General features: G+C 36.3%; 1 protein-coding gene across 2 annotated transcripts in view; it reads right to left on the bottom strand.

Annotated features, from left to right (window-relative positions):
- Positions 1-26,018, bottom strand: part of LOC149835753 (uncharacterized) — a 62,487-nt gene that overhangs the window by 7,055 nt on the left and 29,414 nt on the right. For both annotated transcript variants that reach the window (XM_090008732.1, XM_090008733.1), the window contains 3 exons: positions 21,785-21,932; positions 8,047-8,341; positions 7,733-7,787 (listed from right to left, as the gene is read on the bottom strand). In XM_090008732.1, the coding sequence (XP_089864858.1) occupies positions 7,733-7,787; positions 8,047-8,341; positions 21,785-21,932 (498 nt within the window). The remainder of the gene's footprint in view (positions 1-7,732; positions 7,788-8,046; positions 8,342-21,784; positions 21,933-26,018) is intronic.

Raw genomic sequence — 26,018 nt, 5'->3', positions numbered from 1 at the left:
CAATTTACAAGATAAAGTTCGGACAATGACTCAAAAAGATAAAACTATTCGAGAATATTATAATGAGTTGTCCGAACTTTGGGAAGAGTTGGCTCTTCTTGAGCCCAAATGGCATTGTGCCGAAGACATCGAGCTTCGCCAAAAACAACTCGATATGGAACATTTCTATCAATTTGTGAATGGTCTAAGGCCGAAGTTTGAATCCACCAAATCGGCCCTTTTACATCGTGGAAAAATTCCTTCTATTGTTGATACTATAGAAGAGCTCACTGTGGAGGAAAATAGACTTAGAAAAAGTACTCCAAAAGTTGATGATGACTCCGTTTTAACTGTATCTAGACCGGGGAATCATACTCGTACTTACAAGCCGCCTCATTTTGGAAGGCAAAACGGCGACTTTGATAAAAGAAAAGTTATTTGTCATCATTGTCATGAACCGGGGCACTATAGGCCTCAATGTCCAAAGTTAAAAAGAAGAGAAGAAAAAAGAGTTGCATCTGTTGAATCTGAGTCAAAAGATCAAGATGCACCTGTGTCTATGGCTCAACTGATGGAAATCCTTCAACCTCTTCTCAAAGGGGTATCCTCCTCAACCGAAGCCTCAACTGGAGCGGCAGTTGCATCTTTCTCCGGTCCAGGTAACTTTCCTTGGCTTTTAGATTCTGGTGCTTCTTTTCATATGACTCCAAATGTTAATAGTCTATCCGAATGTCTTAAAAATGACTCAAGTGTGTCAAAGGTTTTTACAGCCGATGGCACATCTCTCGAAGTAAAAGGAATAGGATGTTTTGAAAATCTTCAAAAATCCAAAAGATTTTTTATCCCAGAAGTTAGATATATCCCTAAACTTAATTTGAATCTCTTATCTGTCTCGCAAATATCTGATTATGGATGTAATATCTCCTTCTCTTCTCATGGTTGTTGGGTACAGGATCGCCAGTCAGGAAAGCTGATTGGGGAAGGCCATAGAGAAGGAGGACTTTATTACATGGACTTTTTGGAATTACCCAAGAATGCATTTTGTTATAATATTCAGAAATTAGAATTGGATTTATGGCACAAAAGGCTTGGCCATCCTCGTATGTCTAAAATTCAATATTTTCCAAGTTTGGAAAAATTTTGTAATTCTGAAAATTTTTCTTGTAAAGACTGCATTCTTGGCAAAATGAAAAGGTTACCATTTCTTAGTAGAACTTTTGTTTCCTCACGACCACTTGAGTTAATACATTCGGATGTTTGGGGCCCCGCACCAGTTATTTCCAAAGGTGGTTATACATATTATGTCATTTTTGTTGATGACTTTTCTAGACATACTTGGATTTATTTTCTTAAACATAAATTTGATGTCTTTGCTAACTTCCAAATATTTCATAAAATGGTTAAAAATAAGTTTCAAAATGATATTTCTGTTTTTCGCACTGATTCAGGGGGAGAATTTATGTCCAACGAATTCAAAGACTATCTCAATTTACATGGTATTACACATCAAAGATCATGTCCACACACTCCACAACAGAATGGCCTAGTCGAACGCAAACATCGGCACATTATGGAAACTACTAGGACATTGCTAATTGCAAATCAAGTTCCAAAAAGTTTTTGGGCTGAAGCGGTTCTAACTGCCACCTACCTCATTAATAGGATGCCATCTTCCTCATTAAAGAATACAACTCCAATAGAAAAGCTTGTTAATTTAACTCCAGATTATTCTAGATTAAGAGTCTTTGGATGCAAATGTTTTGTTTTCACCAACAGAAATGATAAACTCTCTCCTCGTGCAATCCCATGTGCCTTTTTAGGATATGCTGATAATCAAAAAGGCTACAGGTGTTTCGATTTTCAAAATGACAAATTATATGTGTCAAGAAATGTATCTTTTTTGGAAAAAGAAAGCTTCTTTGAATTTGAAAAATCCAAGGATGTCACTGAATACTCGTTTTTAATTTATCTAACTTCAAAATCCAATGAATGTGATGTTGGATATGACCTTGACAATGATCAAAGTCCTATTGTTGTTGAAAATGATGATAATGAAGAGCAAATCCATAGGGATGTTAGTCTACGATATTCAAGACGTAGAGAGCAAAATCTTCCATGTGCATTACAAAAATACTCTGAAGTCCCACCTAGAAGAACGTCTAGAATCTCTAAACCTCCAGAAAAATTTGTGTCTTATGAATCTTTTTCACCCACGTATAGGGCCGCCATTACATTAATACAATCATATGTTGAACCATCATCCTATTCTCAAGCAAAAAATCATATAGAATGGATAGAAGCCATGAAAATAGAATTGGATGCACTAGAAAAGGCCAATACTTGGACGATACAAGATATTCCTCCGGGTAAGAAACCTATAGATTGTAGGTGGGTATACAAAGTCAAAACCAAAAGTGATGGGACCCTGGAAAGATATAAGGCCCGTTTAGTAGCAAAAGGATATGCCCAAGAGTATGGCATCGATTATGAAGAAACATTTGCTCCTGTGGCCCGTATGACCACTGTTAGAACTTTAATAGCCTTGGCCTCCATTAGAACATGGCCTATCTTTCAATTAGATGTCAAAAATGCTTTCCTGAATGGGAATCTCGTTGAAGAAGTATACATGGAAGCCCCACTTGGTATTAGTATCCCTAAGGGTAAAGCTCTTCGTCTAGAAAAAGCTCTTTATGGTCTTAAACAGGCTCCAAAAGCCTGGTATGACCGATTTAGTCATGTTATGCTTGATATTGGTTTTCAACCTTGTTTAACTGACACTGCTTTGTTTGTTAAGAAATCTGATGCAGGCATCATTATTCTTCTTCTCTATGTGGACGATATGATGATCACCGGAGGCGACAAAGAGGGAGTTGCAAATATCAAATCTCTTAAAACTCACTTTGAAATGACTGACTTAGGTTTATTAAGATATTTTTTAGGCATCGAAGTTGTTTATTCCCCTCGGGGGTATTTGATATCTCAATCTAAATTTGCTCTTGATATCGTTTCCAGGTCTGGAATTACAGATGATAAGAAAGTAGACACTCCAGAAGTTGTCAATGTTAAAATGAAAATTGATGATGGAGAACTTCTTGATGATCCTACTCCTTATAGACAACTTGTTGAAACTCTTTCTTATCTTTCCATTACTAGGCCAGATATAACTCATGCGGTTCATACAGTTAGTCAGTTTCAGCATGCTCCCACCTCCGTGCACATGGGAGCGATTTTGCGTATTATTAGATACTTAAAATCCTCTCTTTCACGAGGACTCTTCTTGTCTGCTTCATCTTCATTAAATTTAATTGCATATACTGATGCTGACTGGGGAGGTGATCCCAATAATAGACACTCAACTACTGGTTTTTGTGTGTTCTTAGGTGAAACCTTAATTTCGTGGAGGTGCAAGAAGCAGCAGAAAGTCTCTCTTTCCTCCACCGAAGCTGAATACAGAGCCATGGCAACCACCACTATGGAGGTTGTTTGGCTCAGACGATTGCTAGCAGATATGGGAGCTAAAGCAATGCAAGCTTCAAAGATGTGCTGTGACAACAAAAGTGCGATCTACATTGCAAGCAACCGGACATTCCATGAGCGCACTAAACACATTGAGATGGACTGTCACTATGTCAGAGAGGAATACTTACATGGAACCATTGATCTGCCATATGTTACATCAGAATATCAATTAGCAGACTTCTTCACCAAGCCTCTCGCTGCTCCCAGATTTCACTTCCTCTTAGACAAACTTTCGCTCATTGTACCGTAAGTTTGAAGGGGAGTGTTAAAATGTAAACTGCAATATATATATATATATATATATATATATATATATATATATATATATATATATATATATTATTTAATATTATTATATTTTCTTTTATTATTTTCTTTTTCTATTTTTTTATTTTCTTTTTTAGCATCTAGTTCAATAGAAACTAGATATTTTGATTCAGTCAAGTTCCTGTTGGAACTTGACTGTGCCTGTTGGAACTTGACTGTGCAAGTAGCTGTTGGACTGTCCAACAGCTATAATAAATGCTGTTGGACTATAGTCCAACAGCTATAATAATAAATGTTGTTGGACTGTAGTCCAACAGCTATATTAAGAGACGTTGGAATCCAACGTCTCTTTTTGGAGAGCTCAAAATGAGCTCTCCTCTCTCTCCCATTGTTTTGTATATATAAGGGTGAACCCCTTCAATGTATACAACCATGCTTCTTAAGCATTTTGTTCATGAATAAAGTATTATTTATTTTTCAAGTGTTCTTCCCTTTATACCCTTTCAAGGGTCATGCTTGTAGTGTCTCCAATAGACACTTGTTTGTGAGTTATTTGTGCATTTGTTGAAGACCACCATTTCATTACACAACATTGGGTGTAGGCACAGGTTTGCAATCTGTCATTCCTGCTTTGGCCAGAAGATCAAGAGTGTATTTGTGTTGAGTCAATGACATTTTTTCATCCTGTCTGTCAACCTCTACACCAAGAAAATATCTCAGTTCTCCAAGATCTTTTATCTTCAATCGTATACTTAGTAAAGCTTTAATTCATTGAATATGGTCTGGAGCATTACCAGTGATCACTATATCATCAACATATATAAGTAAGAAAACCATAGAGGTTTCATCCCTGTATATGAATAAAGAATGATCTAGTTGGGAACGAATGAAACTGTGGTTCTGAATCTCTAAGGAGAAGCTTTCAAACCATGACCTGGAGGCTTGCTTTAAACCATACAGTGCTCTGGTCAATTTACATACATATTCTGTTGGGTCTCCCTCTGCATAACCTTCAGGTTGCTCCATGTAGACCTCTTCTTTTAAATTCCCATGAAGGAATGCATTCTTAACATCAAGTTGACTAAGGGTCCACCCATGTTCAATGGCCAGGCCAAGGATAATACAAATAGTTCTCATTTTCACCACTGGGTTGAAAGTCTCATCATAATCTTGACTGTATTCTTGAGTGAATCCTTTGGCAACAAGACGTGCCTTGTATCGTTCAATGCTACCGTCTGGTTTATACTTAATCTTATACACCCATTTCGAGCCAACAACATTTTTGTCTGGGGGACGCCCAACTATTTCCCATGTTTGACATTCATGAAGTGCCTCAATCTCCTCATTCATTGCTTCAATCCATTTGTTAGATTGAACAACTTGACAAAACCCAAGTGGCTCCTCATGTTTTTCAATCTTGGATAGAAAGACCTGAAAATCCATAGAAACATTATCATAACCCACCCATTTTTCAATAGGGTGCCTTATTCTGCCTGATCTTCTTGGTGCCTCTCTGTTGCTGGACAATGCCACGTGTTCTTCAATAGGTGTGTCTATTTGCTCTCTGGGTCTTCTGGCATAGACATTTCCTTTGTATCTCAAACATTCTGTTCCCGATATCTTATCTGAAGTTGTCTCATCATGGATGCTTTCAGGAGCCAAAGTGGTATGTTCAGCAGCATGTGAAATAAGTTCAGCACTGAGCCATGGATCATGCCAATTATCAGATGCGTCATCATGTTCATGATTGTGATTTACTTTATTTTTCAGAAAACTATTTTCTTCAAAAACAACATTTCTGGAAATTATGATCTTCTTATTGGCAGGGTCATAGCACCTGTAACCTTTGTGTTCATCTGCATAGCCTACAAATTGGCATATAGAGGCTTTGTTCGGAAATTTAGTTCTCATGGATTTATCAATGTGTACATAACATGTGCATCCAAAAAACTCGTAACTCATCATAATCAGGATAAACACCGAAGAGAACATAATAGGGGGACTGATTTTCAAGGATAGTCAAAGGGAGACAATTTATCACATGAGTGGCAGTGTGAAAAGCTTTTGTCCAAAGACTGATGGGCAAGTTACAATCATGCATCATGCTCATTGTACTTTCCACAATATGTCTGTGTTTACGTTCAGCAATTCCATTTTGTTGTGAAGTGTACGGGCAAGAAACTCTACGATGTATCCCATTATCTTGGAGAAAATCTAAAAATTCTTTGGAGGAATACTCACCACCTCCATCGCATTGGAGAATTTGAATATTTTGGGAGAATTGAGTTTTAACATAGGCATGAAAGTGGCGGAAAATAAGAAAAACCTCTGATTTGTGTTTTATAAAGAATATCCAGGTAAAACGAGAGAAATTGTCAATAAAAGATACATAATATTTGCTTCCAGAAAAGGAAGGATTGGGGGTTGGGCCCCAAACATCAGAGCATATTATCTCAAAGGGCATGGAGGCTCTTTTATTTATTTGATGAAAATGAAGTACATGACTTTTGCAGACCTGACAACTGGGACACATTTTATCCTTCAATGAAGGTGAAACAAACTCTGAAAGAAAACCATTGGACACTAACTTTTCAGTAAAAACTTGACTACAATGACCAAGATGAGAATGCCAGAGATCTGGCTTATTACATTTGGATATACTTAGGACATTTTTAGAGATATGGTCAGACTTGGGCTTCAGGACACTGGAGGCTGGATCTTCATTGAAGACATACATGTTTCCACGTCGCTCTCCTTTAGCGAACATCTCCTTCGTTTGAAGATCCTTGACAAAAACAGAAGTAGAAGTAAATTCCACAGATGAATTGGTAGAGTCAACAAGCTTAGAAACAGAGAATATTTTTTTTTATATTTGGTGCATGAACAACATCAGATAAAGGAATAGATGACTCAAAAAAAGGAATGAGGACGTTGCCTATGTTTGAAATAGGGTGGTGAGTCCCATCTCTAGTTACAATGTTAGATTTACCAAAATAAGGAGTCAAAGTAGAGAACTTACTTGCATTGCCAATTACAATGTTAGGTTAACCACACCCAAGGTCATATCTGTCCAAAATGATCAACTCTGACTGAGTCCATTTTGGACAAAAAAAACCTATGAAATGGCCGCGAGCACCCCCTCCCTCCCCCCCCCCTCACACACACACACACATTAAAAAAATACAAGGAGAGGGGCACATTAAAAAATAGTAGAGGGTGGGGGTACCTCGAGCCGCCCCGCCCCCCTATTTTTTTATATATATTAAAATATTAAAAAAATCATATATATATCCTCCCGCACCCAAGTTTTTTTAAAGTGCCGCATCGCCGCACCCGTACCCGCACCTATGTGACATAGTTGCCAAGAGATTTGATATAGAGAGATGGAGAGGTAGTATAGTAAGCTTGGTGTAAGATAGCAGGTTTTGTTCCCTCATTACCAAGTTCAGCCATGGAGATCCTATATTCTAGAGTTGAAGAGAAACACAAGATCTTCATTTGAATCAAACCAAAGCCAACACAACTTTATTTAGGGCGAGATAGTTGTTTCATTTGATTTTCCTCAAGCTGATAGTGAATCCTAGAGGATAATGTCATGATTAAGAAAAGAATATAACTAAAACAGATTTTTTATAGAACTTCAACATTCAGCAGCTTGTATAAAATAAAGGATAACTTAGAAGAGGTAGTACAGTAAGTTTGGTGTAAGATAGCAGGTTTTGCTCCTTCATTATCAAGTTCAGCCATAGAGATCCTATATTCTAGAGTTGAAGAGACACAAGATCTTCATTTGAATCAAACCAAAGCCAATACAACGTTATTCAAGGCGAGATACTTGTTTCATTTGATTTTCCTCAAGATGATAGTGAATCCTAGAGGATAATGTCATGATTAAGAACAGAATATAACTAAAACAGATTTTTTATAGAACTTGAACATTCAGCAGCTTGTATAAAATAAAGGATACCTTTGAAGAACCTTGATGGCGGTCTGGATGCCACTTTAAAGCATAGGCTCTATACCTGAAAAAGAATGTAGATAGCCTTAAATACAAAGACAACCAATAATTTATCAGTTAGCTTGAATAAAACTTTAGCAGCATCAAGAATATTAAGGAAAATAATATCCTAAAGAGCAAAAATGAAATGTAAGAAAAAGAAGAGATACAATCAAGCGAAAGGATTCAACATAGTACAGTGATAAAAAGGATCCGATAAACCATACAATGCAATGAAGGCATATATATTCAATCAGACGGAGCAGTTAACAATTAGAACTTACGCATTCTTAACATCTTCAAGTTTGAGTGGACCAGAGGCATTCAAGCCCAGAGCCAGTCTGTCAGAAACTGAATCTGATGTGGCACAATTATTTTCCGCAGAAGAATCATTTGTATCCTGTGCTCCATACCTCCAATTCCAAGTGCTTCTTTGGTAATGGTCAGAAGAATTTCTCCAATGGGAGTTTTCTTCCATAGTGAAGGACCAATAGTAATATCGTTCCCCAGCAAATGCAGACCAAAATATAGTCTCCACTTCCTCATCTTCAACAAAGCAGAACTGGAAACCACCTTTCTCTGAAAGCAATGATCAGTTCATCAATTAAATAACTTGCAAGGATCAAATTTAAATTATTCTCGTACACACTTTCACACAGGAATTTGCCACAACAGAATTCAGATCAATTACATTCAATGGAATACATTGCACAGATACAGAAAAGTAGACGCGTGCATATTCTGCAAAGTATGCAAACGGAGACTGCATGTGCAGTGAATCCATTTATTATCAGTAAACTCATCAGAAGCATCTGGTTTGCAATTCTTAATTAAGCCATGGGTATAGTGGCATGCGAAGGATATCACAGCCATGGGAAATTTGTTGGCAAGAAGCTCACATGGCATAAGCATCTGACAATGCAACAAATAGTCCAAGTCGCTATGGAGACCACAGGAAGGTTTATGTTATTCCTCTCATGGTAGAAGAAAACTTCAATTGATGAAAATAAATAAAATTCAAGGACCTGTTACCATAAGCTGCCATCTGATGAATAAGAGCAAAAGACATCTGAAAAGCGTTCTCTTCATCCATCAACTGAAACGTGCTACAATGACTCCAAAGATAGGATAGGAAGCCAAGAAAAGGTGGAGTTATCGACAAGCCATCACCAAAAGCTTGCTTCAAAACAGGAAGGAACAAGCCAGACTGAGAGAGTTTCTTATGGCACTTCACTTTGAGTTTGATGGGGGTGAGGAGTGACATCCATAACAGGCCACTTTTGCCCTCTGTGACTCATGCACTGGTAGAGTTGATTGCTAAAGAGACTAAGTCTCTTGGCACGTCTTCCTGGTGATTCAGTAATGGTTGTTCCTAGGCAGTCAAGTGGTACATTTGGTAGTAGAGGTGTGGAAGAGCTGGAGGTAGCGGTGACTTAAGCTCTATCCAATGTCACTATTGCAAGGGATTTAAACATACAAAAAAGTTCTTGTCCAACTTTGAGAAAAAAGAGAGGTGGAGCCTATGTGGTGAGGGCACTAAGCCCAAGGATGACCACACTAAGGTTGGTGTTCAGTTTGTTGCTCCTTCTACTGAGAGATCCTCAGAGCAATCAGATGTCAGTCAGCTCCAACTTTTAAAGAAGATGCTGCATATGTAACAACAGATTCTTCAGCTAATAGCTCCTTGCTCAGTCAACTATTGCCCCTCTTCCTTTGGTACTGCATGTAATATCTCATAATTTTTCCTATATTTTTTATTTTATAAATATATTTTTTAATTAAATGATTATATTTCTGATGTCTGAAATTAAAAATAATATAAAGAAATATATATATAATATATGGACTGACATCAAATGGATTTGGACATGGTCCAGGATCCATTGACCGAGACCTATATATATATATATATATATATATATATATATATATATATATATATAGGGGCTGAAATCTAAATGGACCTGGACTTGGGTCCAGCCAAGACCCATAGACCATCCATAAGTCTTTAAAATAAAGAACAATTTAAAACTTTAACTAAAAGAAATATATATATCTATATATATATATTTTAAAGAGATAGTTGGGGAAGAGTTCTATTGTTTTATAAGAGAGAGGCTAAGTCTCTCTCTCTCTCTCTCAAAAATGTCTAAGTGAAAGAGAGAGAGAGAGGGCCGAGATAAAAGAGAGAGAGAGAGAGAGAAACCAATGTGTTCTCTTCTTTCTTTGTCAATGACCTGTTTCTACCTTCTTTTCTTCCTCTTTTCGCGTATTTGCAGCAAAAGGTATGGGATCTTCTCTTTTCCCAATAGAACGGGGATTTAGCATGGGCTAAATCGCGTAGGTTTAAAGAAAAATCGAATCTGCGATTTTTTGCATGTATAAAATATGTATTTTCAGCGTTCTTGATGCTTGAATGTGATTTTCTGCATTCTTGAACATGCCTGTGATTTTCTGCATGTATAAAATATGTATTTTCTACGTTCTTGATGCTTGAATCTGATTTTCTGTGTTCTTGAACATACCTGCGATTTTCTACATGCATAAAATTTGTATTTTTAGCGTTCTTGATGCTTGAATCTGATTTTCTCTGTTCTTGAACATGCCTGTGATTTTCTACATGTATAAAATATGTATTTTCTGCGTTCTTGATGCTTGAATCTGATTTTTTCTGCATTCCTGAACAAAGATACGCAGTATATATATATATATATATATATATATATATATATATATCGGCTTGCAACTTGGACTGTATTTGCAGCTGATATATCAGTTTGCGATTTTGCTGATGTTCGGAGCTCGCAGTTGATAGATCAGTCGGCAATTTACCGGATGTTTGCAGCCTGCAGCTGATATATCAGTCTAAGATTTTCATTGGTGTACGCAGCTGCCATTTGTAAAACATATATATATATATATATATATATATATATATATATATATATATATATATATATATATATATATATATATCAGTCTATGTGTTTGACTATGTTCGCAGCACTGACATACATGTATATCAGCCTGTGATTTGAACTGTTTTCGCAGCTTAAAATATAGGTATATCAGTCTGCAAATTTGATTGTATTCGCAACACTGATGTAAATATATATCAGCCCGCGATTTGGGCTGTGTTCACAGCCTAAAGAACATGTATATCAATCTGTGAATCTTGATTTGTGTTTGCAGCACTGAGGTACATCTATATCGGTCTGCGATCTGACCTGTTTTTTGCAGCTTAAGTACATGCATGTCAGACTACATTTTTATTGTGTTGGCAGCGCTGATGCACATGTATAAAAGTCTGCAATTTAGACTGTTTTCACAGCCAAAACACGTATATATCAGTCTGCATTTTTTATTGTGTTCGCAGTCCTGATATATATGTATATCAGTCTGCAAATTTTGAACTTTTTGTTTGCAACAGAAACGTATACATGTCTGAAATTTTTGTTACGTTTTGCAGCATATACATATGTACATCACTGGTTAGAGTTCGCAGCATATATATGTTGTGAACATGCTCAAAATCACACACACACACACACACACACACACACACATATATATATATATATATGTGTGTGTGTGTGTGTGTGTGTGTGTGTGTGTGTGTGTGTGTGTGTGATTTTGAGCATGTTCACAACATATATATGTATAGCTGTCTGCGATATTTACAGTGCGATATTTACAGTGTTCGCAGCATATATATATACATATATATATATAATTGTTTGTAATCTTGACAGCACTTACAACAGAAATATATATATATAGACATGTCTGCGATCTTGATAGAGTTCGCAACAAAAATATAACATGGACATTTATTCAATCCTAGAATTTTTAACTATTTTGACTTCTCTAACAGTATGGTAAGACAGTTGTACATGGTTCAATATGCATCAAATAAATTGTCGTGATTGTACCATGAATTGTGTAATGAACATGAAAAGTTAATTCTTTACGTTCATCGAAAAATCTTGCAACGCTATCGGATTGTGGTATTTGTTTATTAAATGTTAAATTGTAATTTGCATTGCAAAGATTTTGTTAAAAAATTTGGTTTTGAAATAATTACACTTTTGATGTGATAGAGCAAGGGCTTCAAATTGTTATTGCATGTGAATTTGCATAATTGTTTTTGTGTTGAAAACTTTGAATTTATTAAGAATGATAAAAGAGACCAAACAATGTAATAATTTTCTTCCCTCGTGTCCATCTGAAAGGGTGGGAGAACCTTGGATGGCAGTCATGGGGGGCCATGAGGATACTAAACACCATTTACATTTGTTGTCCCCGAGAACCTGATGTGTGGTTCGTGTTTTTAGCCACGGTTATAGGAAACTTCAACCACTTTGCCTGAGAGTGGTGTTGTCAACTCAAGAAAGTGGCGTCAATGGACCCGACATTAGGTGAGAATTCTTAATTATCCGATTGATGGTGTGAATTCTTGATGTCGGTCGGGGAACAAGTGTAGAACCCAGTAAATAAAATACAAATTGTGTGATAAGTTACTACTGAGAACTGCCTTGAACCTCGGAAAATTTTGTCAATTTTGAGTATCCACGGGTTGTTAAGGAAGTGAAAAAAAAAGTGTGCATTAAGTAAGAACATGCATGCAAAATAAAATATCGATTAATGAACTTAAAAGATATTTATGCATGTTGCACCAATTTCATGCATCTTAAAATATTTTTTTTAACATGAAATTCCTATTTGCTTGCTTGAACCGCTTAGATGGTAAGTTTGTTATGATGATATGTTACTTGTGATCCCTCTTAAACTTATCTTTGATTTACTTTACGTTATTTCCTTAATGTTCAAATTTAAGAGGATCTCGTACAAGGACTTCGATTCTTACCCAGTTTTTAAAAATGGTTTTCAAGTACGGAGGAACTATGATGGAGGAACTAACTTAAGCCGGAGGGCACGAGGGTTATGATCTGGTGGCCCGGGTTCTGATTTACACTAGACATTTTATTTTGATTTGAAAAATGTGTGGAACTTAATTGAAATTATTTGATTGAGTAAATGTAATTGCAATTAAAAAATTTTGAAGGTCAGTTTGGGATCGTTAGAGAGTTGGTATCAAAGTGAGTCAGAACCACCACCATAAAGATCATAAACTCACTCCAGAAGCAGTCTCCCCATCACTGGTAAGAGATATCTTGTGAATTTGTGTTTCCTTACGGTCTTGTAATTATGAAAAAAATTTATTTTGACTGTACGGAGTCTACGAACAGTTATAATTAAATCAATGTATGATAGTTTAATTTGTATGCTTGATGTGATTATGTGTAATCTCTCTTATTTTCACACTTAGTTAAATTTGAGATTTTCAAAAATTTGGCTAAGTATAGAAGAAAAATTGGTAGATTCTCGATTTTAGGTCGATGCTTTGGAGTCTAGGCTTGGCCCAGGTCTCATTGTCAAGGCTAAAATGAGCCACTCAAAACATAATAAAAAAGTTTTATTTTCGACTTTTAAATTCAAGCGAAATTCAAGTTATTTTCGGACAAAATTTAGAAGCGAAATTCGAGTTATATATCGTTGGATGCGTCTCGAAATTCTGAGTGTAACGACATTTTATTTTCCTTGATTCGGGCTACAGTTGGCTCAAAAATTGCATTTTTACAAAAATTGAGCAGTTTTCGACAGAGTTTCCAGTCGAGGAAGCGGGAGCGGGAAGCAAGGCACTTTCAAAATTTTAGGAAGCGGGAAGCGTGGGATGACTTAGAAGAAAATTACGAATCATCTCGGAAGCGACCTAAGAAGCAAACCGAAAGCGAAAAAAATAAAAATAAAAAAAATGAAAAAAATAAGTGAGGGAGAAGCGTGGGGGAAGCGTGCTTCCCATAAATGGGAAGTGTGCTTCCCATAAAAGGGAAACGTGCTTCCCATTTGTGGGAAGCGCGCTTCCCTGCATGTTTCACTGCATATTTCGGAAGCGCGACGTTTCGCACTTCTGAAATGTGCTTCCCCATGCGCCTAGGCGCTTCCGATAACTCTGGTTTTCGGTTCGGATCCAGATTTGGATCGGATCGAATATGATGGATTTGATCCAAATTAATATGGATTTGGACTCTACCCAAGACTCATATTAAACTGGTATTGATCCAGCTCAAGACCCATTTGGATTTTTGAGATGGGTTTGGATCTTAGATCTGAATCCAAATTCATGCCCAACAATTTTTCCAACTTTAAATTCATTAGAAACCTTTAAATTGGAGTTAATTAATGTGCCCCCCAAGTTAATTTGGTAATTTTTGGAAGCTTCTGAAAATTTATTTATTATTTAATATTAATTAATTAATTTAATCTAATTCCGAAAATTTAATTTGACAATTGTTTAGGACTCTAAGTAGAGCCCTTAAACCCATATAAAATCACTTTAGAAGTGTTCTAGTTCAATAATATAATTTTTGGAAGCTTCTAGGTATTTATTTATTAATAAATAATAAATAATTAATAATTAATTAATTTTAAATAATTCCAAGATTTATTTTTTTAGAGTATTTAGAACTCTTAGTAGAGCCCTTAAACACACCTAGAAGCATCTAAGAAGGTTTAAGAAACATGGAGTTCCAATTGAAATAAAACTTTGAAAAATTCAACTTAGAGAGTTTCAAAATTTTCGGAACTCTAAGAGAGAAGAGAGTTTCAGCTGGGGCTGCACTCGCTTCTCCAACCCATCTAGAGCTCTATAAATAGATTAAAAAAAAGAGAAAAAAATAAGAAAGAGAAGGAAAAAAAGAGAGAGGAAGAGAGAAAAGAGAGGAAGAGGAAGAAGGAGGCTCCTTCTTCGATCGTCCAACGCTTTCCACCATCGTTCTTGTTTTCTTTTTTATCTTTGCGTAAGGTACGGGTCTTTCTCTTGTTTCGATTGAGAAAAAGATCATGGATATGATTTACATGCAAGATTTTAGTAAAAATCTATGGGAAGAGAGTAAATCTTAATATTTACTCTAATATGGGTTTTATGTTTCTCTTTTCCAGAGTTTATGTTGGGGAAAATACATAGATTAATGTTTGTATCCCAAAATCGGGAGAGTTGTCATGTTGGTAACATGTGCAAATCTGGCCCAGATTTGGCATATGAAAAATCTTGGAAATCTAATGCAAAAATCGACATATGAATGTAGGTTTGTGAGAAAAGTTGTTCATACATGCATATCTACAAGTAAATCTGCATAAGCATGTTTATTTGGATACCAATCTATGCATACCTGGATACATGTTTGCTTATCCATGTACTTTTGAAATATGCAGTCGTAAATTCTTGTATTCTAATTGAAGAGACATATATTCATGCATACTTAATTGAAGAAGAGCTGCATATATTTGAATGTAAATCTAGCTACATATGATTACCTGAATTTTAATCTAAACATGCATGCAGTCTTGAACGTGAAGCTCCTTTTATGCATACATACTTGCCATGTAAATCTTTAGTTATAGGCATGGTTGAATGAGGAGACTGTTTTATCTTTTAGAAAACAAAAAGGGGATGTTGGCGTTTCAAAAAAAAAAAATGGTTTTGATGGGCTGGCTGACAGACCAGCCGACCCCTGTTCGTCTGGCCTGATATGCCAAGCCCTTCCAGGCTCGGCTAGGGGTCTGGTCGGGCCAGACCTGGCCTGGTGCTGGCTGGTCAGCCTGGCAACTCAGCCAAGTGGCTCGGCTGGGCAGGCGCAGGACCTACCAGGCCAAGCCAGATCGGCTATCTTCCTATCTTTGTTTGATAGATTGTTGGATATATCTTGGCCTTCCTATCTTTGGTCATGTTTGCTAAATTCATCGATTCAGAGAGGTATTGGCCATGCAATCATTCACGCTGGTACCAGCACTACATTTGCAGTTCACAACCTTATAGTCTGCAACATAGGGACGTAAATACAGGGTCGAAAGTAACACTATAAGCAAAATACTGTGAAAGGCTTTCGGAATCAACATCTTTGATTTTCAACCTGCACTGCATACTTGCAAACTGTACAGAAAAAAAAATTGGGGACCTCCATTGGGGCATGGATACAAGAGTATATATATAGAGAATCTCCTCTGAATTTCAAACTGTATATGACATATTAACTGGCTTTTTAAATGCATATTCATGCGACGGTTTATGAATGACAAAATAAGACATGTTTTGAATTCCGTTGCTTATGTTCAGATTTATGTATAGTTGGGGTTCAGATTCGAGTATGACAAATGTTCATATTTTTGCACATTAAATGCATTGATTTGTGCGTAAAGAAAACTTCAATTTGGTATGCAAATTTTCAGATTTGCGTATGATAATAGATCTGGTTTTATGCATGTTAAGAATGAAAATTTTCTCATGCTTGGCTTGATACATTATGCTTGATTAAGATATTATTGCATAGTGGCTTCCATGTGCATGTGCATACATGAAATTGATGTATTTTTGGATGTACATAACTGCATGAATGTTCACATGTTTTAATTAAGATGATTTATAAATGAAAGCATGTATTTGGCATGAATAGTGAACACATGCATATGAATATTGTTGTTTCATGCACATCTCTAAATTAGTATATGTGATTGTGCATTGACAAAGCATGTGAAATGAATGCAGATGTTGCATATTCTTTGCCACGGACGGTGGTCCCGTGAAGAGTTTCACATGTTGATTTGCAAGCTTATGTTATTAATTCTGCATGTTGAATTGCAAATTAAAGAAAATGAATTAATAATAAAATAAAATAAATTAAAAGAACAGTGTAATCTACGTTTTCTTGATGTCCTTTCTATAGTATGGGAATCTTGGACATTGCGGTTTTGAAAAACCGTGAGGATACTAAAACTCCGTGTGTGTTGTTGTTGTCCCAGAACCCGATATTGAGGTTCTTCTCTTAGCCACGATTTTAGGGAGAGTGTCACTTTGCCTAGGGGTGATGTATAGACATAATTGTTAGTTTTTGTATACCAAGAAAGTAGCATTACGGTTGTTGATTTCCAATGTTCCGATGGATTATGTTGATTCCTGATATCGGTTGAGGGCTAAGTTTGGAACACAGTAATAAAATACAACTTGTGTGCTAAGTTACCCTAAGAACCTAACTTGACCTCGGGAACTTTTACCCGTTTAGAGTATCTGCGGGCAACGGTAATAAAAAGAACTTAAATTGTGTGCATTTAATAGGGACACGCATATGAAAAGAATACTCTGATAAAAGATAATAATTTATTCATGCATATGCATTGAAATCATGCATATTCCTGCTATGCATTAGCATATTTACTTGTTCCCTTAATTGTAATATATTGGTGAATGCATGATGTTTGTTCCCTAATGTATGTTAAATGTCTTTATTGCTTAATTTGTGGTCCCTGTTGTTTATTAAATTGTTCTTATGCTTAATAATGGTTCTCTATTGCATTAATAGTTAATTGAATTATGAATTTGTCATAATTACATCCCTCTAAAATATTTCATGAATCTTATTTATGTTTTTTTTACTTATTTGTTTTATTAGGAGGATTCGTACAAAGAATTCTTTGGATTTTGACACCCCTACTTTTGTGTTTTTCACAACCTCATATGCCTAGTGAGGCGACTACACAACTGCAGCTTCTTTTGAGACATCGTGGCTCTTCTTTTTGCTTTATTATTATTTTATTTGCTTATGTCTTAGACTCTATGCATTTTAATAAATAAAGTTTGGGTTCGGTATGGTTTGAAAGATGAGTATAAGCTCTCTTGTGGTGGTGGTTGTGTTTAACTGTAAGGGCCCTGGGTTTCTAGAAATGTTTTTGCACTTGAAAAAAAAAATTGTCACTTTTTCATGGGTACGAGTTGGGGTCGTTGCATTATGCAAAATGTTCTTAAAATAACTTTGAAATAACTAATCTTGGATTTCTTAGATATTTTCTTAAAATTGAAGTTGCATATTCCCCTCGCAGGTATTTGTTGACCAAAATTAAATTTGCAACTAAGATTATTGACATGTTTAGAATTACTAATGAAAAAAAGAGTTGACACTCCAGAAGTGATTATGCAAAAATGAAGATTGATGATGGAACACCTCTAGAGGACTCCACACCTAATCGTCAAATGATTGGAGCACTTATACATTACCCAACCTTATATATCTCATGTAGTTCATACAACGAGTCAATTTCAACACTCTCTTACCATAGTGCATATGAGTGTTGTGTTGAGGATTGTTAGATACATTCAAAATTCTATTTCTAAAAGCTTTCTATTATCTTCTTCTTCCCTCTACATCTAATTACTTATGCTAACTCATTGGGGAGGGAAATCCTAATGATCGTTGTTCAACCATAGGTTCTTATGTGTTTACAGGTGATTTTCTCATTTTGTGGAAGTGCAAGAAGCAAGAAAAGGTGTCTTTGTCATATATAAAACCATGGAGACTACAATTTCAGAAATTGTATGATTGACGTGACTTCTTAAAGATATGGGGGTGCATTTGATGTCAACTTCAAAATTGTGTTGCGATAACAAGATCGCTATCTATATTGTTGGCAATCACACATTTCATGAAAGAACTAAGTATATTGAAATGGATTGTCATTATGTTCAAGAAGAGTATTTGAAGAAGACCATATCATTGTCTTATGTAACTTCTGAGTGTTAATTAATGGACTTCTACACCAAGGCACTCTCATCTCCTCAGTTTTATTCTCTTATTAACAAACTCTCGGTTATCTCACCGTAAGTTGAGGGAGAGTGTTAATATGCATATACATACTATTAGAATATTAGAAAGATGTTGGGTTAGTCAAGTCCTTTTGTTGTTTTCTTCTGTCTTTTGTATTTATGTTTTTTGTCTTTTCTATGACCTTTCCTTTAATAGTTTTTGTCTTTTTGTCCTCATCTTTTGTACATAAATATATTTTGTTATGTTTTCTTTATTTTGTTTGTGGTCTATTAGAGGACCTTGTGCTAGCCGTTAGAGCTACTCAACGGCTAGCTAAACCAGCTGCTAGGAAGCTCTAACAACTAGTCTTCTTCACTCTTGTATTTATATGGGACTTAGTCCCTCTTGTAAATCATGCATATTTTATGCATTTTGGTGATTAATAAAATTATTTATTTTGCATTATGAGTGTTTGTGGGTTATGAGCAGTGTTGTTAAAAATGAGCCTCAAGGCGCAAAAAGCGTGCCTCGCCTCAAGGCGAGGGCCTTTATGCCTTGAGGTGCAATTAAAAAGCGTAAACCCAAGTAGGCGTATGCCTCTTGCGCCTTGAGGCGTACACCTTGAGGCGAGGCGCGCCTCAGCGTGAGGCGCGCACGCCTTAAATTGTTGGTCAAATGAGGGTTAAATCCCTCATTTGACCAACAATAACATCTCACCCCCGACCCTAATAAGGGTCGGGAGCCCTAATTCCCCTAATCTCCTCTCTCGCAGCCCCTCTCCCTCTCGTCTCTCGCAGCCCCTCTCTCCCTCCCTCTCTCTCTCGTCTCTGACAACCCCTCTCTCTCTCTCTCTCGTCTCTCACAGTCCCTCTCTCTCGTCTCTCACACTCTCTCGCTTTCCCGCCTCCTCCTTCTCGCCGGAAGTAGCCGCGACGCCGGCAACCTTTGCCAGACACCAGGTAACCCCGACCCCCTTCATTCATCCTTGGCTGTTACTACTACCTGTTATTTTGGATAGTGCTGATCAACAGCATAGACAAAAAAAGAACAAGCTTAAATGTTTAAAAGTTGGAAATGTAGTGTGAATGATTACTGATGTAAAAACACTGATTTGGTCCTCTTGATGCTTGCAACCATGTATCATTTGTGCTGCAACCATGTATTTGCTTTGCTATGTTGAAAACTATTCCATTCCCACTCTTTCTGCTTGGTATGTGCAGTGTAGAAAATGGATTTTGTTCTGACATGACCAGGACATCCTTGCATAAGGTGACCAAATTGGTTAAGAATTCACAGGAATGTGGATCAGTGTGGACCAAGTGATTCACATGCATGGATAGACAGTGAGTATTTGAGCCAGCTGCGTGGATGGTTTTTCAACCAAAAAATTGTTATGTCCAATTGCCATTCACGTGTAGATTTTTCGGTTGGCTTACTGAGATATCTCAGTGATTTAACTGCCAAGCCAAATTCCAGATATTGAGGTTTTGATAGGAGCAGTATCACGGTGCTGTAGGCCATTAAACAGAAAAACAATCTGGACCATGTTTTCGTATAAAAAAAAAAACAAAAATAAAAAAAGATGCTTAATAACAACATAATCAAGGTCATGGTCCAGTTTCTTCAACCATACAGATAAATAAGTTTGTTTTTGGCAATATAGTGGATCTAGTAAGAACCCTTATAATAGGCATGCTTCTGATTTGATGTTTGCTTAAATATTGCTAGAATGCAAGTCCAGTGTTAATTACAAACTCTACAGCTGTTTCAGTTTCGATATTCTTCTGCTTGTCCTTTTCAAGTATTAGCATAATAAATCTATATGCCATTTGTATTCTGATCTATTGTTTATAAACTGCTCATTTTATCCTATTTATCTTGCAGGTGGTGTTTGATAAGTTGGTTAAATATTGCTAGAATGCAAGTCCAGTGTTAATTACAAACTCTACAGCTGTTTCAGTTTCGATATTCTTCTGCTTGTCCTTTTCAAGTATTAGCATAATAAATCTATATGCCATTTGTATTCTGATCTATTGTTTATAAACTGCTCATTTTATCCTATTTATCTTGCAGGTGGTGTTTGATAAGTTGGTTAAGCCTTCTAATAATATTATTGATTACAACACAAGGTAATGTAAGAAATAAAAGTATTCATCTTTATTCAATGCTTGTTCAAGAGGCAATTAATGTTGTTAGTGCTAATATGCATTTTGTTGTTAATGTTAGTTTTTTATTGAATGAATGCTCATATTTTATTTCTTAGATACTTACATAGATCAAGTTGTTGCATTAATGTTACTTTTACATGTTAATCTCATATTTTTTCCGTATTTATTTGAGATTTTTTATTTCGTGTTGGTTGTTGCTTCATCAATAAAGCATTTCTTATTTATTTATAATTTTAGATAATTTTTATAGCTTGTTTAAGTTTAAAAAAAAATTTGAGGCTTACGCTTTGCGCCTCGAGGCTTACACCTCGCCTCAGATTTTGGTGGAGCGCCTCGCTACACCTCAACGCTTTTCACAACACTGGTTATGAGTGTGCTCTTGCTCTTAGTAGGCACTATGTTTTTGAATCCTTGAGGAATCATTACACTCTACACATTGATGAAAGGAACAAGAAGTTAGAAAGACACCTTGCCCTTGGCAGATGTGCCAAAAAATGGAAGTGCTGATATAGGAAGAGAGATGCCCATTGCCAGATAGTCACCAGAAAATGAAAGTGAGGACAAAGGCATACCCTATGGATGGACAGATGGTTGACAGAATGGTGATGATCAATAATATGATGATAGTTGTGATGTGGTGGGAGCAGGGTCACGATGATGATGATTAATGTTCATTATATTGCTGGTGATGGTGGTTTGATGCAGTACTTATGCATGATGAGGATGGTGATGATGATGAATATGATGATGATAATGAAGAAGAAAAAAGTTAAAGGTGATTATGATGATGATGAGTGATCATCATGAATAGCAATGCAAATAATGGTAATTATAATAATTTTCAATCATCATGATTAGGATGACATTAATGGTGATGGTGCAACCTTCATGATGATAGTCAATCATTTAATTGGTGATATTAATGATAACTGCAATATTATTAATGATTTACAATCATAAAGGCATTTGAATATTATCATAGTGGTGTTTAATAATAAAACCTAGAAAACATGTTTACAAGAACAAACTATCCTTCAAACAACATTTTAATCCTTTTATAGCAATATGATTTACAATTTTTGTTTAGCAAATTATCTCCCAAAACATGTTTAGCACAAACCAAATTTTGGAAACTGTCATCTGTGGCCCTGACAGAAACAATACTTTGAGTAGAAAAAGGAAAGGAACTACCGAGACATTTGAACAGACAATGATCTTACTGTTTTTTCTATAACTTTCCCATGGAGATTCATCTGAGCTACGATTCCCTTTTGACCTTTTGGCATCACCAAAAAATGCCTGTTTGTACCATGAAGAGGCTGTTCTTGATGTTGAATAGTCATGTGGATCATCACCAGCCTTCCAGCTCTGAAGCCTCACAAAATATTCAAAGCGGTCAGCTATCTTTCTAACATTAATGCGAAGTGCTAAGAAAAAGATGGAAGTCAAGCAAAATAGGACCAAGAATAACAGAAACAGCATTTTAAACTAAAAACGTTCAAAAAGATGATATCAACATGTATACCAACTACAAATAGATCATACTTGATCTACAAATGATTGCAATGCTGCCTCATGGAAGTATTTTAAGACATCATTATTACAATACACATTTTGGGAATGCTAATGGCATATTCACTTAAAATTTGTGCTTATTATGAGCATATATTTCATATATTGGTACTAGACCAGAACAGCACAATGCTGTCATTGCAAGCAAACATGAAGAGCATACCTAGTACATGCAAAACCTTAGCAAGTGGCTCCACTCTACAAAGCCAACATCTGATTGCATTTAAGGCTGGGAAACAAACAGAGCTGCTTATGGCTCCCTTCTGTTCAGCTCACATGAAGCTCATTCAGGTCCATACGATGACAGTGAGCCAAGACATGAGTAGCCCATGTAGCTTAACGAGCGGGGAATGAGAAAAGGTGCTTGGCTCGGCTCGGCTCGGCTCAGCTCAGCTCGTTTAGGCTAATTAAACAAGCCAGCGCGAGCTGGATTGTTTTTATTTTATTTTATTTATTTATTTTTTCCAAACAAGCCAGCTCAAGCTCAACTCATCTGGCTCATGTCCATCACGCGCATGAGCTTGGATCAGTCACAGTGAGCACAAGCACAAGTTCGAGCTGGGACTGGATCTAAACAAGGTGATCCTGAACAGCTAAGTTCAGCGCATTTACCAGTCCTACTTCCATTCCTAAGCTAAGAGATATCAATCTATTTCATCAAGAGATTTGCTAAATAAAGAAGGCTGATTGAGGCCAAAAATGGGCAGCTAAAAGAAAGGCAGGCACTTCTTATCTGTTGGATACCTTCATACAAAGGGTCTAAAGTTGAAATAATTTGAGCTGTAACAGCACAATGTCTCAATCTTTATTCAATCATAAAATATCACCCTTCTATGAACCATAATAGGTAACAAAGACTTTCAGGTCTGAATCAGCTAACACAGCAATATGCTAAGTATATTTCATGGTAGATATCACCTTAAGCTAGAGACCTAAGGCACATCTGTTTTCCTTTAACTGCTATTTTTAGGGTAGAGAATATCTCATATGCATTACATAAGTGGCCTATCAAGATGATCAAAAAGATGTCTTGCAATTTCCATGCATGGGATTAAAATGCAATTAAACCCTGCAGCAACTGTAATGAAGTGCCGGATGAAGTCTCCAAGAGCAAAAACAAGAGAGCACGCACATACACAAATAGCCACTAATGGGCAAAAGAACAACACAACCACTTAAAGTGGTAAGGCACCCAAAAGAAGAGGAAAAATATATATTCCACTCAAAAGGCTTCAAAGAAGCATACTATACAATGGGGAGAAACCCCTTTATTTATAGGCAAAAGAGGAGACCTTGGAAGGGCTCCTAGAGGGACGTTGGAGCCCTTACAACGGTCATAAATATGACCGTTGGAAGCTCCAACGTCTTCCTAGGTGGGGCCCATTCCAAGGTGGAAAAGAAAAAGAATAGAAAAAAATAAAAAAGAAAGAAAAAAGGAAATAAAAGAAAAAGGGGAAAAATTACAATATGTGATAAGAAGTAAAAAGACTGTTTTACCCCTATATGGGTCTATTTACAAAAGATATAAATATATATATATTTATATATGTAGATAGACACATAGACATATATATAATTAATATATATATGTGTATGTGTCGTGATCTATATATATAATTATATATATGTACAACATATTTTAACACCCCCCTTCAAACACACGGTGAGATCACCGAGAGTTTGCTAAGGAGAAAGAAGAAACGAGGCGATGGCAAAGCTTTGGTGAAGAAGTCCGCCAACTGGTACTCGGTTGGAACATAAGGCAATTGAATGGTGCCGCGTAGGAACTCATCACGAACATAATGGCAATCCATCTCAATGTGCTTTGTTCTTTCATGAAAGGTGTGATTGCTGGCAATGTAGATAGAGCTCTTATTGTCGCAGCACAGCTTTGAGGGAGTTGAGAATGAGACTCCCATATCTTTAAGCAAACTTCTTAACCATACGATCTCTGTGGTGGTAGTGGCCATCGTACGATACTCTGCTTCAGTAGAAGAGAGGGAAACTTTCTGTTGCTTCTTACACCTCCAAGAGATAAGTGATTCTCCAAGAAACACACAATACCCTGTGGTAGAAATACGATCATCGGGGTTACCACCCCAATCAGAGTCAGTATAAGCAAGTAAAGTAAGAGGTGAAGAAGAGGGTAAGAATAATCCTTTTGTTATGGTGCCTTTCAGATATCTGATAATTCTCATGACAGCAGCCATGTGAATGATGGAGGGAGCAGTCTGGAATTGACTTGCACTATGAACTGCATGAGAAATGTCGAGTCTAGTGATGGATAAGTATGTGAGTGACCCAATCAATTGACGATAAGGTGTGGGATCAGCTAAAGGAGTGCCATCACTGGCTCTCATCTTGGCATTGATTATTTCTGGCGTCTCCACCTTCTTGTCATCAGTCAGTCCAGACCTGTCAATAATGTCGGAAGCAAGCTTCATCTGAGAGAGGACATACCCTTTGGGAGAGTATGCAACTTCAATACCTAAAAAATATCTTAGATAACCAAGATCAGACATATCAAAATTTTCTTTAAGAATATTCTTAATAAGGTTAATACCTCTCTTATCATTACCTGTGATAATCATGTCATCAACATATAATAACAGAATTGTAATGTGATCATTAGAATTTTTAACAAACAAAGCAGTATCAGTATAACATGAGGAGAAACCATTATCAAGAACTACTTTGCTAAAAAGATCATACCAAGCTTTAGGTGCTTGTTTAAGACCATAGAGAGCTTTATTTAACTTTAGAATATTTCTTTTACCAATTTCAAGACCTGGCGGAGGATCCATACGTACTTCTTCATATAAATTTCCATTTAAAAAAGCGTTTTTAACGTCAAGTTGATATATAGGCCATTGTTTAATGGAGGCTAAGGCAATTAAAGTTCGCACACTAGTCATCCTAGCTACGGGAGCAAAGGTTTCCTCATAATCAATTCCATATTCTTGGGCATAGCCTTTTGCAACCAAACGAGCTTTGTATCTCTCAAGATATCCATCACACTTGGTTTTAACTTTATATACCCATCTACACCCAATTTCCTTTTTTCCTAATGGTTGGGGAATAATACTCCAAGTTTGAGCTTTGTTAAGAGCCTCTAATTCAACTTTCATTGCTTCAATCCAATGTGGATGATCTTTAGCTTCTTTAAAGGAAGTAAGCTCATGATATGAATGAATTAACATAAGACAAGTCCTATAATTAGGTGAGAAAGATTCATAAGATACAAATTTTTGTGGAGGTCTACTATTACGAGAAGATCTCCTAGGTGCATTAATAGGTTCTTCTAATGAGAGATCTTGAGAATATCTTTCAAGAGCAGGTTGATGTTCAATTCCTGACCGCCGGGTATATACATTCATTTCATTAGGATTCTCAACTTGAGAATCATTATTATGTTGGAGTATATCATTATGATGGGAGATGCCATCACAAGTATTATCGCAAGTACTTGCATCTGGAGTTTCAATTCTAAGAGCAAGATCAAATAGGAAGGAATAGTCAAGGTTTTCTCTAGATGTGTGAACATCAAATCCATTTTGATCTTCAAGAAAGTTTACATTTCTTGATATATAGAGTTTATTATTTCGAGTGTCATAGCATCTATAACCTTTTTGATTTTCACCATATCCAATGAATGCACATTCAATAGCTTTAGGTGATAGTTTATCTTGTCCTTGAACAAGCACAAAACATTTACATCCGAATATCCTTAATCTATTAAAATCTGGAGTAATTTTGAATAATTTTTCAAAAGGTGATACATTTTTTAAAGAAGCAGAGGGCATACGATTGATTAAATATGTTGCGGTAAGAAGAGCTTCGGCCCAAAAGTTTTTAGGAACATTTTTAGAAACAAGAAGTATT

Source organism: Nuphar pumila, chromosome 6, assembly GCF_984573655.1.
Source record: "Nuphar pumila chromosome 6, dmNupPumi1.hap1.1, whole genome shotgun sequence".
NCBI lineage: Eukaryota > Viridiplantae > Streptophyta > Magnoliopsida > Nymphaeales > Nymphaeaceae > Nuphar > Nuphar pumila.
Note: the sequence above shows the minus strand (reverse complement) of the source record. Positions and strands in the feature narration are given on the sequence as shown.